We start from the raw sequence: 13777 nt of genomic DNA on the forward strand, positions 1-13777 counted from the left end.
GTTGGTTCGAGTGGATCGGAGCAGAAGACACACATTCTCTCCAGCCTTGTTGATCTTTTGCATTTGTTCATGTGGGAGCAGGTATGCCACACATTTCTAAGGCTCCAGTGCTGATGCTGCGCCCCCGTGCCTGGAACATGGTGGAGCACAACATGATGGTAACACAGATCTCCTCTACATACATTCTATCTCTTCTTAGCCACCTTCGATGCAGCTCTGTGAAGTAAACTGTGGTTACTGAACAATGTGTTCCTAATAAAAATTAACAGTACAACAACAGGGTGAAAATATTTGACTATATCTATTTGGACTCTGGTACCATTTAAAGATCATATATAAAATTTAAGTGCAGTTAAAAAAATTGCAAAATAACATGGCTATGCTCTGTATATGCTTTTTGATATCAATTTTTTCCTTTTGGCCATGGGCGGTAATAAGAAATATTTGTTTTAAAACGTTTATTAGCATTATGCTAAAGCTAATGAGTTGATTATTAGTCAGAAGACAATTCCTGTGGTCTCTTTTTTAGGTGGAGGGAAAGGAGGCTCCTGGTCCTCTGTTTGACTTTGGACTGCTAATGTTTCACTGTGGAAAGATACTGTTTGAACATCAGAGTGGACCTTTTTTCTACCTGTCAAAGGTAACTTGAACATACAGTTATGTCATTAATAAATTTAATGCTGGTTTAGGACTTCTGCTGCACCGTGGAGCTGTCAGTTAGAGACTCTGGGAAATTTGACCAAAACCTTTTACATTTAGAAGCAGCTGAAATTTCCCCAATACTCATCTCTTTCCAATTTTTCAAGACCTAAAAACGTAAATGTTCATAAAGATAGAAATGTGCTGTGATGAAGACAAGAGTTTGTCACAGATTAAATTAATAAAACTCTATAATAACTAGAAAATTTGCATATTTTGTAAAAAATGCAGTGAAAGTGCTGAATGACTGAATGACTGCTGAAATTTGTTGAAGAACTGAGATGTTAAATTTAAACCAAGCTGAATGGAAACTAAACTTAGCAAAATTGTAGTTAAAAGCTATAATTAGCAAAACTATAGCTAAAATTACCAAAGCAATACCTATTTGCTGAAATTAGCAAATCAGTAGCTAAAACTAGCATAAATTGATGAAGCCAGTATGCTGAAGCAGATTTCAAAGAGACAAATGTGTTTCTATGTTGAATTTTATTTTAAATAAAGTTGTTTTTTTTTATTTAAAAGCTATAAAACCAAAAGTTATAACATAACATAACTGAGCTGAATGTTTTGATATATGAATTGTTCAAATAGCAAGGGTTTGTGAAACTGGTTTGATTGCAAAAAATGTACAATAAAACTAAAACGAAGTGTGAATGTGGACTCTGTTCACACAATTAAAAGCCTAGCATTCCTTAAAGCAGTGATTCTCAACTGGTGGGTTGCAACCCAAAAGTGGGTCAAAGTTCCTTTTTCAAAGAGTCGCAGGTCTTTGCCTGTACAAAAAATTGTTAAGAAAAATGCTAACGTTCTGATTGTTCTGTCAGCCTTATGTTAATAGCTTAAATAAGTGACTGAAGAGCTGAATAAGACAATGCTTGGTATGTATTCAGTGGGAATTCTCAGCTAAGGCTACAGGTTTTAGTCTTTTTGAAACTATTTCTTAGTATCTGCACTTCTTTATTTCATGGTTGTGTGTGAAAACACTATTGAGTTTGTTCAAAAAGGTTAAAGTTACTGAAGTGAAGAGCTTTAGTTTGAATGAAAATGCAGCTTATGGAGTATAAAAGGGAATATTTCCCAGTCTATTATCGCCACTTGCTGGTTGTTCAGATTTATCATTAAAACTTTTTTGTTTGTTTGTTTGGCTATATCAGGTTCAAACAGCACCAACTTTTCATTCAATAAATTTGAGAAGTTGAAAGTTTTTTTCGATTTGGGTCACAACTTGTGGTGGGTCCCAGAGCTTGACCAGTTGGGAACTACTGTCTTAAAGGACTGCTTATCGCCTGCTCATTTTATGCTGACAAAAAATGTTATTATGCATGATCCTATGCAATATTGCATATTGTGAGATGTGTTAGTGCTTGGAATATGTGTTGAGAATGACTCTCATCTATGACTATATCAAATTTTAGCTCAATATCTGTAAAATTGATAAAATTAGACCCATTTTTGTGTTGGGGAAGTAATATCCAGTCAAGATCAAATCATAATTTTCAAAAACTGTTTGTTCAAAACACAACTGCATGGCTCGCTGGTCACAAACACTCAGAATTCAGTGAGACTGAAATAAATAATTTGTCTATTTTCTCACAATTTAGAGCTAGTCGCAGCCCAGTGAAATACTACCAAAAGTTATCCTACGTTTCTCACATTTTCTGACTTTCAGAAACTTAACAAAGATAGGTTCCAGATGTGTCCTGTGACTGTTTTGAGAGAAAAAATTTTAACCATATTAAACATTCCTGCGACACCCAAGCGAGCCTCGGCAACTCATATGAGAAAACTGAAAACCCTTGGAAACATTTGGAGACATTTTGACAGTCTCCAACAGACACTGCCCAGCACCACACCTATTTGTAGAGTCATTTTAGTGAAATTACCACCAATATTAACACTTTGTGTTTTCGTTGTTTTACAACAGACTGAAGCATTATGGAAAATCATCATGTAACAGAACAATATCTGAGTTTCATTTATTTAAATGCTACAACCATAAACTGCAATAAGTACTTTGTTTTTTCTGCATTTTTAAAATAAAACAAATTTCAGTGATGAGATTTTTATTTTCCTGATTCAGTTTAACTGTGTCTCTGTGATTTGCAGGTAGAGAGCTTCATGGAGGCCAGACTGTGGAACGAGATATTTGTGTGGACACAAGAAAAGGTCTCTGCACAAATCTGTCTCCATTTTTTATTAAATGTTAAGTTTAATATAAAGGTTAAATTGGATCTGTGTTAGTTTCTGAGGAGGGCCAGTGTTCAGTCCAGTCAGCTGTGTGTTACTGTCCAGAGAACAGTGTTCAATAAATAAATTAAATAGTTGTTAGAGTCAGTCAGGAAAGCTTCTGACTCCAACTTTAGTATTGTTTGGTTGGGTTCATTTGTGTATCTGTGTGTCCAGCTGGGCCTTCCTCTGGGCAGCATCAAGGCCACGGTGCTGATAGAAAACGTGTTAGCAACATTTGAAATGGAGGAGATTCTTTATGAGCTGCAAGAACACTCAGCAGGCCTCAACTGTGGGATCTGGGATTATTCAGCATCCTTTGTCAACAAGTTGGGTGAGACAAACACTGTGGTTGGTAACTCATTTCAGTTGAATTCACTTTATTTCTTACAGCATCAAATCACAACAAAAGTCATCTCAGGGAACCAAGCAAAAGAAAGAACAAGCCAAATTCATAAATCCGATTTAGGTCCAGATTCAAATCCAGTTATAGTCATATTAGTTCCTATTATAATACAAAACAAGCACTACACTACATTATAAAATGCCAGGTAATAAAAGTTTTCTATCTAAGCCAGCATATTGCATTGAGTCTTCACTTTGTCGCAGTCTCCCATCCTGAGCAGCGCATAGGCATCAGTGGAAAGGAAAAAAATCCATTTTAACAGGAAGAAACCAGCAGCAGCAGCAGGGATCTGCTTCAACCAGCTGGGCTTTGAGAGGACAGGAAAGAGACTCAGAAAAACAGAGAATGACTCGTTCAGGTGTAATTTTTACTGGAAGAAAGACAAAGAAAAACACATTGCAATGATAGAAATAATTACAATAGAAGGAGTAAAGACAGCAGCAAATTGAAGAAAATGTGATCAGTTTAATCCATGATCAGTCTAAACCTATAGCAGCATAACTAAGGAATAGCTCAGGAAACCCAAGCCAACCCTATCTGTAGGATTTAACAAAAAGGAAAGTCTTAAGTCTAGTCTTAAAAGTAGACAGGGTGTCAGCCTCACAGACAGAAACTGGAAGTTGGTTCAACAAGAGAGGAGCCTGAGAACTGAAAGGGATCCAAAGTTTTGGGATTCTCTTTAGTTTGTTTGTTCTGATTGTTTTAGAGGTGGTTGGACCCACTGTGGTCACTGTATGCTAGAGAGAGAACAATTAATCAGCCAACTGATTTAACAGGCCAATATTAGTAACTTTAAAAAATCGTCAGTTTGCAATGATTGGGATTGGATTTTTTTTTCTTGCTAAAATCGTCAATCTTTGCTCTGACTCTGAGATCTGTGAAGTCCCTAGGCTTTTTCACAAAACAGTTCTGCAAAACTACAGCAAAAAACAATCAGTCCTTACGCTGCCCCAAATCACTGATGGAGCAGGACATGTCCCGCACAGACACCCGCTTCCAGAAATGAAGCAAGCATCATGGAACCAAAAGAGGCGTGGAGCCAAATATCCCAATATCACATTCAAGCCTCTGTAATAGAATATTGTGATCAGTTGGATCAAATGCTGCTCTGAGATCTAACAGGACAAGTATGGACACAAGTCCACTGTCTGAGGACATGAGGATATCATTAGTAACTTTCACCAGTACTGTTTCTGTGCTATGAAGTGCTCTAAACCTTGACTGAAACTCCTCAGATTACTTCTATTCAGATGTTTTCACAATTAGAAAGTCTTGCATGTTTTTTTAAAGTACAATGTGAATAGTGAGCACTGAATGACTTTGCTAAAATTTGTTACAGAAGCTGAAACTGGGTTGGTATAGCTAAAATATTTAGAATAAAAGCTTGTGATACAGTAGATAAATGCCAAATTTAACAAATCAATAGCTAAAAAGTTAAAACCAGCAAATAATAATTATATAATTCAGAAAGTATAAAGGTTACAAATACCAAAAGTCAAAGCCCTGTTGTCCTGAATTAGCTGATACCTTTTGATACCTGAATGACTGAAACAGCTGAAAATATGCTGAAGTAGTTAGAATCTAAAAAACAAACAAAAGAAACTAAACAGGAAAACAGTAATGTGAATGATGAATATCGGAAACATCTTTTTGAAAAGAGTCTCTTTGCACAATTTTTAACTGAGTCACAGTTAGAGTTGATAGATTTTACCGGTTTTTCGTAACCAAGTGTGTTTGACCTCCAGGTCACCGTGAGGATTTCCTGCTGCCTGACCGGAGCAAATACGTCAACATGGAGAAACGTTTTCTGCGCAGCTACATGGACCTGCTGGTTCAGACGTGCCACCGTCGGTGTGCACTGGCCACAGGAGGCATGGCTGCTCTCCTGCTGCCCTCCAGCCTTAACACAGACTCCTACAGGAGAGTGCTGGCTTCTGTGAAAAGGTAATTGTACACATGCAGCTCACACCTGCGATATCCAGGCAAATGTAGAACCTTGTCTGTGTGTGCACTTGTGTAAGTCTTTGATTACCTGAAATATTTGCAAAATTATCTTATGAATAACAGAAAAGATTTTAATGAAACTGTCAGGTGGGGTGGGTGGCACAGTGGCGTAGTGGTTAGAGCTGTTGCCTCCCAGCAAGAAGGCTGCAGGATCACCTCCTGGCCTGGGGCCTCTCTGGGTGGAGTTTGCATGTTCTCCCTGTGCTGACTCTAAAATTGTCCCTAGGTGTGAGTGAGAGTGTGAATGGTTGTTTGTCTATATGTGGCCCTGCAATGGACTTGCGACCTGTCCAGGGTGTCCCCCGCCTCTCGCACAGCGACCGCTGGGGATAGGCACCAGCTCCCCACGACCCGGAATAGAGAAGCAGGTAAAGAAAATGGATGGACGTCAGGTGGGGTAGAAAATGAGGTGAACCCAGTGTGCAGATTCATGACGTGAGCTAAAAAAAACCCTAATTTATTATAAATAAAAGAAACCCCAAAACACAAGCTAACGTGGCAGCAAAAAGCAAAACAAACTAAATCCAAACATGAATGAAACACTAGAGCCAAGACATGGAAGAACCCAGACAATGTGTGAGCAGCCAATAAATGGAGGAAATGACTGAGTTTTGCTCTTCAACCCCCTCCTGGAGTGAAGAGACAGCAGCTTTGAGGTCATTTTAGAAGTAAAGTTAGCCTGTCCTATTGTCTCCTTTTTAAATGTTTGGACAACAATGTTTCTATCAGTTTAAACAAGGTCTCATGGATGATTGCTAAGCAAACATCATTCAGTTATTCATGTTTGCACCCCACCCCACCCTGCCCCACCTAGTGTGTAAAATTAGTGTTTAATGGTAAACTTTTATTGGTTACATACTTGCACTTTTTTATTTAAATATCCAATAATTACTTGCAATTTTAGTCTGTACCGACTAATGTGTTTCATCATTTGTGATGGTCAAATTAGGTAAAATGATAAATACAATTGATTTGTTTCAGATTTATATGTTTCACCAGTTATTTTAATGTGCTGTGGAATGTTATTTTACATTATTGCATATACATTGGGGTGACATTTACAGGTGGGCAAACTCAAGCAGATGAGGTAAAACACAAAATAGAGTCCAGAGCATATGGTGCACCCACAGGAAGCAGAGACTAATTAAAACAATTGCTGACTAATTGAAAAAAAAATGGATTATTATTGCATATTATTTGATTACCAACATAATCCTTAGTTGCAGCCCTAGCTGTGGTGACCACCTTAAATTGAATTGACTCCTCAAGTTAATCAATTATAGATGCACATGAATGATTACATTCTCAAAGTGTCATTAGTTAAGTCATTCATCAGATGTTTTGCTAACAAACACACTCACACAGACACAGGCAGAAACATTATGTGCTTTTGTCTTTCACCAGCAGGCAATAATTAAAAGTTGCTAAGAACAGTTTCTTTGTCAGATTGTTGGTTTTATCCAACATACTGACCCCCTTTACTTTGACTTATTCATTAAACACATGAAACTGCTAGTGCTGCTTCACGCTGATTGAGTGCAACGCAATGTTTTTTTTTTTAAATAACAAAAAATGACCACTGACTTTGTTGTGTTCCCTCTTTCTTTCAGACTGAAAATGTTGGAGATCAACGCAGGTGTGGATGGTTTCATGGTATATGACCTGAATCTGATTAAACCCATGCAGGAAGTAAGCAAAGCTATCCATAAACTCCAGAGCTTTACTTAAACTCTGGAGCTACACATGAACTGCAGAGTGATACATGAACTGACCAACTCATTGTTCTTCTCCTCCTAGCTCTTTCAGAGCCACACTGAAGGAGAGAACCAACTTCACCTGCTTCGAGATGATGTCAGAGTTACTCCTGAAGATCTGCTGTCCATGCCCTCGGTCAGTCAGCATTATGGATTTTTTAGAAACTTTTACAGCACCAAGCAGGAGAAGGGTCATGTTCAACTAATGAGTAATATCAGGATGAAAATACTTTTCTTAATCCTGAAGGAAATGAAGATACAATCCCAAAAAGATGCTAGTCAATTTTTTACTTCTGCCAAATTATACCCCCACTTTGTGACCAGCAATATTTTGTACCAATGACATAAAAAACATTTACCATTTTTGCACCCATGCACTTGTTAAATGCATGCTTTTCTGCATCAAGTAAGGTTTTTTTTTTCAATATAGGTGATGTGTTTCACCACCCTCTGGGGCACCTTATCAAGGGGTGACACAAATGTTATAAAATAAAAGGAGTCAAGAAAAATTGGTATAAATGGGCTAGCAGGACTAAGCCTAAGCATTTTTAATAAAGATTGGATAAATAGGAAAATTACTGTCAAACAATAGTTAAACTAATTGTTTCACATTTTAGTTAAATCTAGATGGCATCAGCTGTTCAGTCACAAGAGAAACACAAAATCCTTCCAAATTGGGTTATTTTTTTAAAGCCCAAACAGAAAGTAGTCATTGAATGTACATCTACAACTGATAAACTATTGGCATCAACCCACTTTAAGATGGCTGCCAAAGCGAACTGACCTCAGAAAACACAAAAATGACTATACCTCAGCATTTTAACAGATAATGACCTAAAATTTGATGCAGTAGTAGCTGAGAGTCATTCACAACACATACTCAACGTGACATCTCATGATAATGTCTGAGGTCTCGCATAATGGCACTCACAACGTTGAAGGAATGCATATTATACGCTGCTTTCTATGTCCAAGTTCTAGACTAAAATCATCTTATGAAGAGAAATGATGAAGTTGAAGGTGTTTTTGGTCAAACCTTGAATAAAACATTGTGTGATATCGTGAGATGTCACACTTGTGGTGGTTCCAAGCCCGGGTAAATGATGAGGCTTGTGTCAGGAAGGGCATCCAGTTTAAAAAACTTTTGCCAAAATTAACATGGCAGTTCATCCAAGTGACACTGTACCAGATCGGTCGAGGTCCAGGTTAATAATCCCCACCAGTGCTGTTGACAAAAAGGGTGCCGGCAGAAATTGTGCTACTGTTAGTCGAAACGTGCCAGGAGACAGAGGGAGAAGAGGAAAGGCAAGACTGTAGGACTGAGGGTAGCAACTCTAAATGTAGGAACAATAACAGGCAAAGGTAGAGAGCTGGCTGATATGATGCAGAGGAGGAAGGTAGATGTGTCATGTGTACAAGAGACAAAGAAAAAGGGCAGCAAGACTCACAGCATTGGGGCAGGGTTTAAATTGTTTTACCATAGTGTGGATGGGAAGAGAAATGGAGTAGGGGTGGTTCTAAAGGAGGAGTTAGCAAGAGATGTAGTCAAGGTGAAAAGTGTCAGATAGGGTGATGTATCTGAAGGTAGAAGTAGAAGATCTGAGGTTTAATGTTGTCAGTGGTTATGCTCCACTGGTTGAATATGTTGTAGAAGAGAAACGGAAATTCTGGAAGGATCTCGATGAAGAGATAGAGAGTGTTCCCAGGGAGGAGAGAGTGGTGATCAGAGCAGATCTGAATGGATACGTTGGTGAAGGAACAGAGGAGATGAAGAGGTAATGGGCAAGTTTGGGGTCAAAGAAAGGAACCAGGAAGGACAGATGGTGGTGGATTTTGCCAAGAGAATGGAAATGGCTGTAGTCAACACCTATTTCCAAAAGAAGGAGGAACACAGGGAGACCTATAAGAGTGGAGGCAGGAGTACACAGATAGGTTTAAAACAAAAACAACTGGACTCCTATTCTGTAGCTGAAGACATTTCACTTCTCATCCAAGGAGCTTTCTCAATTCAAAAAGTGGAGAGTGTGGAGTTTGATCTTTTAAAGCTTTTAAAGCTAAGATGTTCTGTAAGCTAGGTTCCCATGCATATTAACACCTCAGCTTTAAAAGCTCTACACTCTCTGTTTTTGAATTGAGAAAGCTCCACAGGGAGGTGGACGAAGAGAGTAGACAGGACTATGGGGAGATACAGTGTCAGGCAAAGAGGGAGGTAGCAAAGCAAAACAGAAGGTGTATGATGAGTTGTTCATGAGGCTAAACACTAAGGAGGGAGAGAAGGACTTGTATCGACTGGCAAGACAGAGGAATCAGGCTGGAAAGGATGTGCAGCAGGTTAGGCTTGTTAAAGATGTAAATGGTAATGTTCTAACAAGCTAGGAGAGTGTGATGAGAAGACGAGGAGTGAAAGTCAGTCCTAGAAAGACAGAATACCTGTGTGTGAATGAGAGGGAGGCAGGTGGAACAGTGAGGCTACAAGGAGCAGAGGTCACAAAGGTGCAGGACTTCAAGTACTTAGGGTCCACTGTCCAGGAAAATGGGGAGTGTGGTAAAGAGGTGAAGAAGAAAGTCCTGGCAGGATGGAGAAAAGTTTCGGGAGTGATTTGTGACAAAAGGGTGGCAGCAAAGGTCAAAGGAAAGTTTTACAAGACAGTGGTGAGAGCAGCTATGTTGTATGGTTTGGAGACAGTGGGACTGACAAAAAGACAGGAGACAGAACTGGAAGTGGCTGAGCTGAAGATGTTGAAGTTCTCCTTGGGAGTGACAAGGATGGATAGGATTAGGAATGAGGTCATCAGAGGCACAGCACAGGTTGATTAACTAGGAGATAAAGTTAGAGAGGTCAGAATGAAGTGGTTTAGACATGTGCAGAGGAGGGATGGGTATATTGGTAGAAGGATGTTAGAGAGTAGCTGCCAGGAAAAAGACAAAGAGGAGATGTATAGATGTAGTTAGAGAGGACATGGAGGTAGCTGGAGTGAGGACAGAGGACACAGAAGACAGAGTCAGATGGAGGAGGATGACTTGCTGTGGCGACCCCTGAAAAGGGAACAGCTGAAAGAAAAAGAAGAAAAAGATTTAGCTGTGGCGGCCATTTTAAATTAGGCCCTCCAAATAGCAGTTAGTTATAGATATCAGCCCAATTATTAAAGGTTTAATAAAGGGGACCTATTATGCAAAATTCCCTTTTTGCATGTTTTTGTACTTCCATCTGGGTATCTACTGCTTCTAGAAACAGTCCAAGCGCAAAAAAAAAACACCCACCCAGTTTTTACGATAAGTAAATGTTTTCTGGTGTCCGCAAAACGACCTGTTTCAAAAACCTTGGAATTGTTGCATCACAACTCTTGTTACCTAGCAAGCCCAAGCTGAGCCCAGCCCATCACCAAGCAACCCAAGTGGAGCTCCACCCACTTCATTACAAGAAGACCATCATGTTTGTTCTGCTGGTTTTACAGCTGAACAATATCTGCTGGAAAAGGAAAATGTTCTGTTGTCAGCTGCAATATAGAACATGTGTTCATGCATGTTCTCCCAATCATGGAGAACAGAGCTGCATGGCTTCATTTTATTTTTGATGACAATGTCCTTGCGATATTGCCTAAGAAAGTTGTAGTTTGAACAGCTCACCTGTCCCACAAACATGTCTCTGTTAAAGTCATGGCAGGTTTGTCTAAACTAACATTAGAACTGTGTTAATAAAAGAGAAAAAAAGTTGGAAAAATAAATAAATAAAACTGATCTTTATCAGGTGGCCGTCTGGACACTTTTCGAGTTTGGACCTGCTGATTGCCGGTGTCTGACCCGACAAATGACAGTTCAGAACTGCTAAAGGACCCTATACCAAAGTCAGAATCATCAGAGTTTGAATCAAGCATAATAGGCCCCTTTAAAATTTGTCTGGGAATTTATGATATTTTTCTAACAGACAGACACGTGAACACACACAGACAGGGGCTAAAACATTGTTGCCTGCCTTCGTGTTTTGGCAGGTGAAAATGAAAATAAAATGGGTCCAGGTCTGTTTATCTTAATTTTAGTGCCTTGCAGTAGATTACATTATTATTGATGGGGCAGTTGCCCAAATGGGTACGAAGCGGGGTGAGGTGGGTACAAAGAAACCTCTGGCAGAAGGCTTCTTTTCATACCCACAATGTCAGGAATACAGGCGAGCATAGCTGCAAATGTATGATTAAGTGGAGATAAGAACTGATCTGGAATCATCCTAAAGCCAACCTTGTGAAATTCTTCAGCACCATTTGAACCAAACTCTCTAAGAGTAAGGAATTTCCACTTGAAAGTCATTTTCCAAACAGAACCATAGAACCTACATTAGAGGTTTTAAGGCGACCAGTGAATTAATTTAGAAAAATATTTCTAATGGACTCAGAGATGGTCTCCCATACAGTCCTCCAAGGATGACTATGTAATCCCAGCCTATATACCTGTATGTAGAAGATAAGAATGCAAAGGAGTCCCTCACAACAAATTACCATTTAACATTATGTGTTTTTCCTCAGGGGGGAGTCACCCTTTATGGTTTGAAGTATAACATTGCTGTGGGTGTCCTTTTCATTAATGCTTGGTTATCAGGTGAGTACATGACCATACAGGGCTGATTAATACTTTGTGGACTGACTATTAAACCGTGCTGTGCTTTCCAGGTAAGGGACACTTTTTCTACAGAGGCCAAGTAGAAGATTCCGCCACTGCAGAGATTTCCAGATCCCAGGTGGGTTTAGGATTATGTTATCTGTAGAGTAAAGAATTTCTAGATCTGACAAACAAACAAAGTGATCAGAATTAAGAAAAGACAGTTTCATAGCAGACAACTCTCAGTGATGCCATGTCATCACACTGCATGAAGGGTTTTGGAACTCTTTATTTCTAATCAATTCAGTTTATTTATATAATGCCAAATCACAACAAAAGTTGTCTCCGGGCACTGTATAAAAACATTCACATACATTAGATATAGATAGAAAAACGATACAGATAAACACAGAATGACTGGTACAGGTGTAGTTTCTACTGGAAGAAAGACAAAGAAAAATATGCATATAATATATAAAATTACAAATAAAAAATGGAGAGTAGAGCAAGTAAAGACGGCAGCAGAGTGAGGAAATGTGGGCAATTTATCCTCCAGCAGTCTAAGCCTATAGCAGCATAACTAAGGAATAGCTCAGGAAACCCAAGCCAACCCTAACTGTAGGATTTATCAAAAAGGAAAGTCTTAAGTCTAGTCTTAAAAGTAGACAGGGTGTCAGCCTCACAGACAGAGACTGGATGTTTCTCATTTTAGTGATATTACAAATGTAGAGGAAACTGGTCGTGGTAACATTTTTAATGTGGGGGTTAAAAGACTTATCCTGATCAAAACTAACACCAAAGTTCTTCACATTAGAACTGGAGGCCAAATTAACCCCATCCAGAGGAAATGAAAGCTGCAAAGTTTGTTCCTAAAATGCTCATGTCCAAACATCACAACCTCTGTGTTGTCTGAGATTAAAAGCAGAAAATTAAGAGTCATCCAGGTTTTTACGTCTTTAACACATGTTTGTAATCTAAGTAACTCATTGCATTAATCATATTTCATGGATAAATTTAACTGTGTATCATCAGCATAACAATCAAAAATTTATCCAATGTGGTCTAATAATTTTACCTAATGCAAGCATGTATGAAGTAAAGAGTATTGGTCCAAACACTAAACCCTGGGGAACCCTTGATAAACTTTAGTGTATGAAGAAGATTTGTTATTAACATTTACAAACTGGAATCTATCAAATAAATATAATGTTAACCATTTTAGAGCTGTTCCTGTAATCCCAATATCATGTTCAAGCCTCTGTGATAGAATATTGTGATCAACTGTATCAAATGCAGCTCTGAGATCTAACAGGACAAGTATGGACACAAGTCCACTGTCTGAGGCCATGAGGATATCATTAGTAACTTTCACCAGTGCTGTTTCTGTGCTATGATGAGCTCTAAACCCTGACTGAAACTCCTCAAACAAATTATTTCTGTCTAGACATTCATTACAGACAAATTAAAATGAGGATATTAATTACGGGAAGTACCTCTTTGAATAGTCTGGTTGGGATGGGATCCAGCAGACATATTGATGGTTTGGATGAAGCTCAACAGGACAAAAACAGTCCAAACACAAATCAGGTTCTAGAGACACTTCGAAATCTGCCTCATATGCCAGAGAATCAGAGGCAACAGTAGGGAGGATGGTGTGAATTTTCCCCTAATTGAAATAATTTTCTTTATAAAGAATCTTATGAAATCATCCCTACTTAGAGTTATAGAGATATATGCTCAACAGAGAGAGGACTTTTCATTAATTGAACTACAGTACTAAACAGAAACCTGGGGTTGTTCTTATTTTCTTCCATTAAAGATAAATAATATACAGTTCTAGATTTTTGAAGGGCTTTCCTGAATGCTAGCAGTCTATAGGTGTGTCCCAATTCAGCGGCTGCATCCTTCGAAGGACCTGGCCTACCCAGTATATGTAGGCCGGGTCCTTCAAAGACCGGGTAGACAGGAAGTCAGCGGTTGTGAATTGAGACGGTCTAGCCTTCAGATTTACCTCGGAGTACGTCCTGTCGCCTAGCAACCGTAACAGTGCGCAAACGGAAAGAGCGAAAATGGAGACAGAAATTTTATTAATTTTTTT

The 13777-nt window shown here is 38.9% G+C and overlaps 1 protein-coding gene across 3 annotated transcripts in view; it reads left to right on the plus strand.

The window, feature by feature from the left end:
- Nucleotides 1-13777, plus strand: part of mlsl (malate synthase-like) — a 46993-nt gene that overhangs the window by 14203 nt on the left and 19013 nt on the right. For all 3 annotated transcript variants that reach the window (XM_017439171.3, XM_025002241.2, XM_017439172.3), the window contains 9 exons: nt 82-158; nt 530-640; nt 2806-2865; nt 3103-3259; nt 5077-5275; nt 6946-7024; nt 7133-7225; nt 11607-11679; nt 11751-11818. In XM_017439171.3, the coding sequence (XP_017294660.1) occupies nt 82-158; nt 530-640; nt 2806-2865; nt 3103-3259; nt 5077-5275; nt 6946-7024; nt 7133-7225; nt 11607-11679; nt 11751-11818 (917 nt within the window). The remainder of the gene's footprint in view (nt 1-81; nt 159-529; nt 641-2805; nt 2866-3102; nt 3260-5076; nt 5276-6945; nt 7025-7132; nt 7226-11606; nt 11680-11750; nt 11819-13777) is intronic.

This window comes from Kryptolebias marmoratus, linkage group LG9 (assembly GCF_001649575.2).
Source record: "Kryptolebias marmoratus isolate JLee-2015 linkage group LG9, ASM164957v2, whole genome shotgun sequence".
Classification (NCBI taxonomy): Eukaryota; Metazoa; Chordata; class Actinopteri; order Cyprinodontiformes; family Rivulidae; genus Kryptolebias; species Kryptolebias marmoratus.